We start from the raw sequence: 9956 nt of genomic DNA on the forward strand, positions 1-9956 counted from the left end.
GCCTTCCTGGCTGAGTGGGATTGCACAGCTCCAGGCTACCAGGATGCACTGCATGTCTTCAGTACTGCCGTGATTTATGTCCCGAAAATGTGACGTCGACAGTGTTGTTCATCTCTTTCTGCCTTTTTTTCCCCCACAAAACATCTACTGAAATGCTGAAATGTCACTGTCCTTTTTCTAAGGCTTTATTGGGACAGGACATATATAATTTTTCTTGCTAAGTGTATCAGGCCAGATATAGAAAGATAATTGGACATGAGTTGGCAAATGTGTCCAAATTAAGTTGTCCAGATTTATTAACGCCAATTTTCATGCATGTTTTTAAAGTATTGGTTCTATTGAAGATGCTTGGCATCTGTGGTTAGTGTTAAATCATGATTGTTTTGTCATCACATGTTGTTCTAAATCTGTATGACTTGGTTTCTTCTGAGGAGATGTTTTTAAAAGTGTCTCAGCGTGTTTGTCCATACAGTGAAAGTTAAAGAGGTCCAGTGGGGTTGTTTCCATTATTTGGACAAAAAAAGTAGCAATCCACCAAAGTTGTAGCAATTGAAAATATCCAGTCGAAACGGCAAACAATATTTTTTTTTTTTTTTTTTTTTTTTTTTTCCCTAAATCATTGTCCAGTACAGTTAAGTTTAATTGACATGTTTTGACATGTCAGTGTCCATTTTGAAGAATGTTCCTACGTTGGACCCCATTTACTTTCATTGGGTATACAACTAAGATGTTTTCCACAAGTCAGGTTTGGAAAGACATGAGGTTGAAAAACTGAATTTTCATCCAAAAATTTGATTAGCTCATGTATGATGACATTTTGACTGTCAGTGTCCATTTTGAAGAATCTCAACAGTTTTTGTCCCTATTCTGAAAGTCAGTGGGGTCTAAAACAACAACTCACTTTCATTGTATGAACAACTGAGATGTTTTGCACAAGTCAGGTTTGGAAAGACATGAGGTTGAAAAAATACATTTTTAAGCCAAAAAGTTTAACTAGCTTATCTATGATGACGTTTTGACTGTCAGTGTCCATTTTGAAAAATTTCAAATTTTTTGGTCCCTACAATGAAAGTCATTGGGGTCCAAAACAACAACTTTGGACCCCTTTTTTTTTCTTTGAATGTACAACTGAGATGTTTTCCAAAAGTCAGGTTTGGAAAGACATGAGGTTGAAAAAATACATTTTTAAGCCAAAAAGTTTAACTAGCTTATCTATGATGACATTTTGACTGTCAGTGTCCATTTTGAAGAATCTCAACAGTTTTTGTCCCTATTTTGAATGTCAGCGGGGTCCAAAACAACAGCTTGCTTTCATTGTATGAACAACTGAGATGTTTTGCAGAAGTCAGGTTTGAATAGACATGAGGTTGGAAAAAAAAAAATTAAGGCAAAAAGTTTAATTAGCTCATCTATGATGACGTTTTGACTGTCAGTGTCCTTTTTTGAAGAATTTCAACTGTTTTTGTCCCTACATTGAAAGTCATTGGGGTCCAAAACAACAACTTTGGACCCCATTTGCTTTCATTGTATGTGACCTGAGATGTTTTCCAAAAGTCAGGTTTGGAAAGACATGAGGGTGAAAAAATGAATGTTCAGCCAAAAAGTTTAATCAGCACATCTATGTTGACGATTTGATTGTGTTATTGTCCATTTTGGAGAATGTTCCAACCATTTTTGTCTGTATATTGGAAGTCAGTGGGGTCTAAAACAAAAAACTTGGGCTCCATTTACTTTCATTGTATATACAACTGAGTCAGGTTTGGAAAGATGTGAAGTTGGAAAAAAAAAAGGAATTTTCAGCTGGAAAGGTTAATTAGCTCATGTATGATGACGTTTTGATTGTCAGTGTCCATTTTGAAGAATTTCAAGAGTTTTTGTCCCTACACTGAAAGTCAGTGGAGTCCAAATCAACAACTTTGGACCCCATTTACTTTCATTGTATGTACATTTGAGATGTTTTCCAAAAGTCAGGTTTGGAAAGACATGAGGTTGAAAAAATAGTAATTTCAGTCGCATTTAATCAGCACATCTATGATGACATGTTTTGACTGTGTCCGTGTCCATTTTGTCCACACAACATGGAAAAGCTACAACAGGTAAACTTGAGCAGTATGGACACACTCCACCTTGATCTACAAATGATTCATGAGTAGCCTGAAATATTAAGAAGTGGCTTATTGCCGAAGAAATTTACTATGACTGGTTTAATTTATCACCTGAGAACATGATAACCCTAATTATCGTACCTCTTCTGGTTTTCTGAATAAATTTTGGTGTGCAACTACGAACGCTTTTGAAAATATCTTCATTTGTGTTCAACAGAAGAATAAGTCGTACAGATTTAGAATGACATGATGGCAAATAAATAATTTAGTAAATGAGTTTTCATTTCAAGTCAAAAATACAACCTTAAGCAAAAAAATGTGAAATTGCCAGTGAAGTTAAATGAGCCTGTGATGTGCTCAAAATAAGCACATTTGTCTCTACACATCATTTGAATTCTGTTGTAATACTGCACAAAGATACTGCAGTAAACAGCCTAAGGTAGGCTAATGAACTAATTATATTATGAAAATGTTTATTGGTCTTAATATAGTTAATGTAACACACAGCGTCTCGGGAGTGACATGAAACATGCTCTTTAGTCTTGACTCTTAGCTTTTTGACGTCTTGAGCAAACAGATGGCAGTTGCCTGCTGCCGTCTGTGACATGGGACAGCGTAGTCTCTTCCAAAAACAGTCAAGCCCCTGCTTGATGAAGATTTAGTGTGCGCTGAAGGTTTGTGTATGAGATATGGGTGCAAATTTCATCAAAAATATATTAGTTTGTGTTCTGAAGATAAACAAAGGTCTTACAGGTTTGGAACGCATTAATGACCGAATTTTCACTTTTGGGTGAACAGTTCATTTAGGAACTTGTAACCCATTTTTTAGGCTAACAAAATGTCTAAAAACCAAACGTCCTTCTCTCTAAAAGCGCCTTTCACATTTCTTTTTTCCTCACATAGATGGCCGCCTTGCAGAGTCCATTCTACGGGGACAAAATGAACCTCTACTCACTGTGTAAAAAGATTGAGCAGTGTGACTACCCACCACTACCGTCTGACCATTACTCTGAACAGGTAGGTTTCAAACGCAAGAAATTCTAGCATGCTTTCTCACTCTTCTGTATTTCATTCTTCCGAAGTTGCACTCACATTTAACAATCTTCGGTGAATTTTCGCAAGCAAAATCCAGTAATTTCAATAAGAATCTACTTATTTGCTGTGAAATGTCTTCAAAAATATGACCTCACTTTAAAGTTCTCTTCCAGAACAAAGTTTAATTGACATGTTTTGACATTTCAGTGTCCATTTTGACACTGAAATGTCCAGCCATTTTTGGTTGGACATGTTCCAACCATTTTTGTTCTTACATTGAAAGTCCATAGGGTTCAAAACAACAACTTTGGACCCCATTTAACTTTCATTGTACTGTATGTACAACTAAGATGTTTTCCAAAAGTCAGGTTTGGAAAGACATGAGGGTGAAAATATGAATTTTCAGCCAAAAAGTTTAATTAGCACTTCTATGATGACACTTTGACTGTCTCAATGTCCAATTTGAAGAATTTCAACCTTTTTGGCCTTACGTTTAAAGGCTATGGGGTCCAAAACAACAACTTTGGACCCCATTTACTTTCATTGTATGTACAACTGAGATGTTTTCCAAAAGTCAGGTTTGGAAAAATAGTTTTTTGAGGAAAACATTTCAGGAATTATCTCCATATAATGGACTTCTATGGTGCCCCCGAGTTTGGACATCCAAAATGCAGTTTAAATGCAGCTTCAAAAGCCTCTAAATGATCCCAGCCAATGAATAAGGGTCTTATCTAGCAAAATGATCAGTTATTTTCTAAATAAATTCAATTTATATACTTTTTAACCTCAAATTATATTGTGTAGCTTTGCGTCAACTCCGTGTATTCTGGTTCATGACAATTAGGGTATATCATCTCATTTTCTTTTCCATCTTCAAATCCTACATTGCTGTTTTACCTTTTTCACAAAGGGTGTTTGAACTTCTTTGCATGTTCACTTTGTAAACACTGAGTCGGTACTTCTGCAGCGATGTAGCATGATTTTGAAGTTGGAGGAGAAAGTGAGATGGGAGTTTTTCGACATACCCAAACTGTCTTGAACCGGAATACACAGAGTTCACGCAAAGCTAGACAAGATGAGCATTTTAGGTTAAAAAGTAAATAAATTGTCAGTTTTTATAGAAAATAGAAGATCGTTTTGCTGAATTTAAACTGCATTTTGGACATTCAAACTCGTGGGCACCATGGAAGTCCACTATATGGAGAGAAATCCTGAAATGTTTTCCTCAAAAAACATAATTTCTTTATGACTGAAGTAAGAAAGACATGAACATCTTGGGAGACAATTTTTGTTCTAGAAGTGAACTTCTCCTTAATGGTTGCGACTATATCACAGAGCATCAATTCTGTAGTTGTCCTCAACACGATAGTTTGTCCAAAAATGTCGATCCTGTTAATATTTACTCACCTTCATGATGATATTTTGTAGAATGTTTCAAAAGTTTTTGCCCCCACATTGAAAGTCAATGGGGTCCAAAAGAGTGACATTGGACCCCACTGACTTTCAATGCATGTGCAAAAATCACTGGGTTGCTTTTTTTAAAAAGAAAGTGAGTAAATGACAAAACTACTTTTTAAAACTAGTTAGCCATGTCTAACTTGTAGTTCCCCTTGCTTGTGAACAGCAAGTTCATGCTAGTCCATCAAGTGTAGACCAGCTTGCGAATTTCCAGCACTGGCGGTCTTTCCTCATAACGTGCTGTCACTCTCTGATGTCAGCCATCGGAGTACCCTCGAAATCCTGCGATAGATCCGGCACGTCCAACCAAAGCTGCCATTATTATTATTTACGAGCCCGGCACGACTCATCCTCCATTCAGCACTTCCTTCAGCTTTCCAGTGCTGCAGGAAGGCCTGCCTCCCTCCCTGTCTACATGTAAACAATGCTCCTGAAGGCGAAAGGCAAAAAAGTGTCAGCCGTTCATCTTTGGTGTGTCATTTACCGTCTCCTTGTATCTCACCTGACAGACAGCCCCCCTTAAAACCGGGGGAAAAAACGGCGACCATCGAACCCCCCGCATTTCTCTCGTGCAAAAGCATGAATATTTTACATATCTGCATCCTTACTCGCCCGCACTGCAGCCGCCCCCCATTTCTTCTCCACTAATTCTCAGACTGTCTGCATTTGCATTTCACATGCCGGGCTGATTAGGAGACGCCGCGCCATGCAACAGCAGCCAGGCCCCGGCAAGAGAGGCGGTTGCCATGGCGATCCGACACAGGGGCATCTTCTTTCCTTCCGCTTTTTTTTTTTCTCTCTTTCCCCCCACTTTTAATGATGCTGCTGCTGCTGCTTGTCTGGGCTCAGTTTATTTCTCAGTGCAGCATCACGACTCTCAATCCCGTCCCTGACTTGCGGGGACTGTGTGTTTGTGTATTTTTATTTTTTTTTGGTCTAGAATGTTTGTAGCGGAGAATTAAACATTCGCAGGGCCAGAGGGCTTCTTGCTGGAAGTTACATTGCTTAGAGCCTATCCCTCGGCTCTCCTGTTCACTGAGCTTTGAAACGTTTGCCATTTTTGTCAATCATCTTGTTTGTCTTAACCCAATGACTAACTGGGGGCTCCAGACTCCCACAAAAACTGCCGGATATCTGATGACGAATATATTTGAATGTGTTTGTTTTTGTTTATTTTATATATAACAAATATAAATGACACATTCATATAAAATATATTTTATTTTTAGTTTATTCTTTTGTTTCTCATGTACTTATTATTTCTACAAATATACAATTGTAAATAAATATATAGTGTATATTATGTGTGTATAATATTATATATATAATATTTTTTTTTTATACAATAAGGTTCTGTTGGTTAACATTCGTTAATATAAACAAGCATTTATTATTCATAGTTAATGTTGATTCCAACATTTATTAATATATTGTTAAAATTAACAGTTGTCTATTAATGTTCATTTTAATGGACCTGAGCTAACATGGTCTAACAATTAACCAATGTTAACAAATATTAATAAATAGTGTAGCAAATGTGTTTCTTATTATTAATGTGTTAAATATAGTTAACAAATGGAACCTTATTGAAAAGTGTATATAATATATGCACTATATTATATACAAAATACACTACCAGTCAAAAGTTTTTGAACAGTAAGATTTTTAAGGTTTTTAAAGAAGTCGCTTTCCCCAAGCCTGCATTTATTTGATCCAAAATGCAGCAGTAAGGCAGAAATATTGTGAAATATTTTTAATATTTAAAATAACAGCTTGCTATTTGAATATATTTTAAAATGTAATTTATTTCTGTCATCAAAGCTGAATTTTCAGCATCATTACTCCAGTCTTTAATGTCACATGATGCTAAACAAATCATTCTAAGACTCATAACAAATCATTTTTATTATTATCATCAATATTTAAAACAGGTCAGTACTTGTACAGTACTTTATTTTTTTTTATTTTTTTTTTTAAGGATTCTTTGATTTAAATTATTTAAATTAATACTTTTATTTAGCAAGGGTGCTTTAAATTGATCAAAAGTGATAATAAAGACATGAATAATGTTACAAAAGATTTCTATTTCAGATAAATGTTCTTTCTGTTCATCAAAGAAACTTGAAAAATTCTACTCAGCTGTTTTCAACATAATAATAATCAGAATATTAGAATGATTTCTGAAGGATCGTGTGACTGGAGTAAAAACCGGAGAAAAAATTCAGATTTGAAATCACAGAAATAAATTACATTTTAAAATATATTCAAGTAGAAAAAAGTTATTTTAAATGGTAAAAATATTTCAAAATTGTAGTTTTTGCTGTACTTTGGATCAAAGAAATGCAGGCTTGTTGAGCAGAAGAGACGTCTTTAAGAACATTAAAAATCTTATTGTTTAAAAACTTTTGACTGGTAGTGTATATGGCACAAATCAGGATGAGCGCATAAAATGGGAGATAAACCACTTTTCAAAAACTTTTATCAAGCAATCCTGTCATTTAACTTTTTAAAAATGTGGAGCTCTGTATTATGGATCAGTATTATGAATTAACATTTTGTTTTTTCATCTTTTTTTTTCTCCCTTCCCTCAAGCTGCGAAAACTGGTAGATATGTGCATCAACCCCGACCCAGAGAAAAGGCCCGACATCACCTACGTATACGGCATCGCCAAACACATGCACGCCCTGACGGCCGCAAACTGAGTCTGCTACCCAATTCCTCTTGCTTCTACTTTTAAGACCTTCGTCTGGCCCACAAATGTCATTTAAAGCTTGTTTTGCTCTGTCGTAATACAACCTGGCATCTTCTAGTACCAAAAACGCAACGTAAACAAGGCCTTAAAGACACAAACGACCGTTGACCTTTACACAAAGCACTTCTAAGAAAAATAAGCAGTGTTGTAAACTGGTTTGACTTGATTTTAACTCTCCGATATGGCGGTGCTGCAATATGCGACGATCGCATATACACCTCCATTTGTTTTTCTGTCATTAGCATGAAAGTCTGATTTGTTTTTAAGCTCCCACAAGAACTTTTTCACAGCAAAACTTATGAGAAAAACATCTCTATAAAAATTCCCCCTAAAAAGCGACTTTGTCGCATTCGAAATTTCATAGGTTTGTCGTCCTGTTACAAGAGGATGACATCATAGTGGTATTTGTCGGCATTTCCGTAGACTAAATAATTAGTCCGTATCGAAACCTCAGCATTTTTGTACTCGTGACTCTATAAAACCACACATTCAATCCAAGTATTTCCAATCCGTCCTTTCCACACCTATTTATTGCAATACTTCTCGAAGCAGTTCAAAATGCGTTAAATAAATCATAGAGCACAACAATACGTTTGCGTTCGCCAGATATCGCATTCAGGATGAAGTCCGTTTTGTCTGTAGGAGATTATCCCCAGTATCCGCACCTGGTACGGCTGATACTTGAACTTTAATAAATGATTAATGCAAAGGCCTCACTTGCAATGCAGTAACTTATAAATATTCACACATCCTTCACAGTGCCTTGTTCTGCACTTCAGAAAACGCAAAAACAGTGCCTTTCTTCCTGTAAACCGAAACGCGTTTTTATACCGAATTGGCAACGATTACATCATGCGAAACAACCGGTGTCGAGCTTCCTGAAAGAGGTACGTTTACACGACTTTTTTTTTTAACAATGCAAGGATTCCGCTACGTTCGCCGAAACGTTTTGACCTCTTCCGGACTGTAATCTCCGTGCTCCTTTGCTGCTTTCCAGAACGTGGCTTGTGATCTTTGGCAGACTCGGTCTAATATGAGTTACACAAGCGTATGAAGTTATACTATAATGACAGCAGCTATTTCGCAGCACCTTTTGCAGACAGTATGATTTGCTGTGATAGTACCAAGTATAAAATGGTATGTTTTTTCTAACTTTAGTCAAGAGCATTTTTAGTGTTTACCTATTGTTTTTTTCCCAATAATCACTTTTTTTCTTGTCTTTTGTTAACACGATAACAGATACGCTTGTTGCCTTATCGATAACAGTTATGTATTTATCTTGACAAGGCCTGTTTCCAGCGAGATCTGGATCTGAAGCACACAAATCGGACGCTCACTGTCTACCAGACTGTACTCTGTATACTTTCACCCAAATCATTTGGGAGGGGAAGGAAAGGCAACTTTTTATTTATTTGTCTTTTTTGACGGTTTATTTGAACATGTTTAACATTCAAGATGCACATTAATTCTTTATATGCTAATTGAAATGAAATAAACTGAAATGACTTAAAGCTTTTACTCTGGTGTGATTATTTACATGTGAAATTCTGTATTTTGAGTCATTTAGTTGCGCGTGCCAATCGATCCCCTTAAGCGTCGCCCACTCGTGTTTATTTGTATTCTTTTCGCGACTGTCTCCACTTAGCCCTGAGGTTTATTAGCTGGCAGCGTGTCGCGCTCGTGCCCCGGGGTCCACGTCCGGCGAATTCCCTCCAGGAGAGAGACGTCGACAAGGGGGCTATTTCCTCTCATTCTAATGAATTCCTTGAGGAGGGCGGTTCAATTTCATCACTGGAAATTGCTCCCTTGAAACTGGCAGAACAACGAAAACAAACTTGAGTAAACCTCACAATTGATATTGGGCTTGTTGTTTCCACCGCTTGTAAGCTGCTGTCTTTACCCACACTGGTCTAGTGTCGATATTAGTTGTTAGAAAAGGCTTTTTTTGGTTGTTGTCTGTGCACGGTATGTTTTGCTGTTGGAAAACAGATGCAGGTATCCATCTAGTGGTGGTGCTGTCTAACTGCACTACACTGATTGTAATAGAACTGAATGGAAGCTGCTTTCTGTGATGCAGCTTTTATATTGTTAGACAACAGGTATTGATAAAGAGCTAGGAACAGTAAAGAATCAAAGCACTCAAAATCTTTTATATTTTTATTATGTTTTTTTTATTATATTCTTTTTATCTTTTTTATATTTATTTTTTATATATTATAACTATATATTATTATATTACATTATACTTACAATGGAGTACCTGAAAAATATCAGGAATATATTAGATCATTTTAATATCAGGGTTTTCGATTCTAAGAAAAGCAGTGGGAATCATAACTTTATTTATTATTTATTTATTTGTTTTTAATATCTGTCATTTTTGCTGTTTTGTTATTTTTCAATAAATACTCACTGCTGATAAAAAGGGTATTTATTTTTATTTTTATGAAATTAATACTTTTACTCCGCTTTTCCAAAAATGACTTTGTAGTTTCACCACAGGACTTGAAATATTAAATTTAACAACGAATCTCAATCCCTTTACTGTCAAGCCTTTTACCTTTTTGAAATTGTCCCCTAAAAAAACTTTGCAATGCGTTGCGCA

The 9956-nt window shown here is 36.1% G+C and overlaps 1 protein-coding gene across 1 annotated transcript in view; it reads left to right on the plus strand.

The window, feature by feature from the left end:
• Positions 1-8869, plus strand: part of nek7 (NIMA-related kinase 7) — a 96147-nt gene extending 87278 nt beyond the window's left edge. Inside the window, exons 9-10 of the mRNA XM_051094716.1 lie at positions 3009-3122; positions 7191-8869. Coding sequence (XP_050950673.1) covers positions 3009-3122; positions 7191-7301 — 225 coding nt within the window. The 3' untranslated portion in view covers positions 7302-8869. The remainder of the gene's footprint in view (positions 1-3008; positions 3123-7190) is intronic.
• The last annotated feature ends 1087 nt before the right edge of the window (positions 8870-9956 follow it).

This window comes from Labeo rohita, chromosome 22 (assembly GCF_022985175.1).
Source record: "Labeo rohita strain BAU-BD-2019 chromosome 22, IGBB_LRoh.1.0, whole genome shotgun sequence".
NCBI lineage: Eukaryota > Metazoa > Chordata > Actinopteri > Cypriniformes > Cyprinidae > Labeo > Labeo rohita.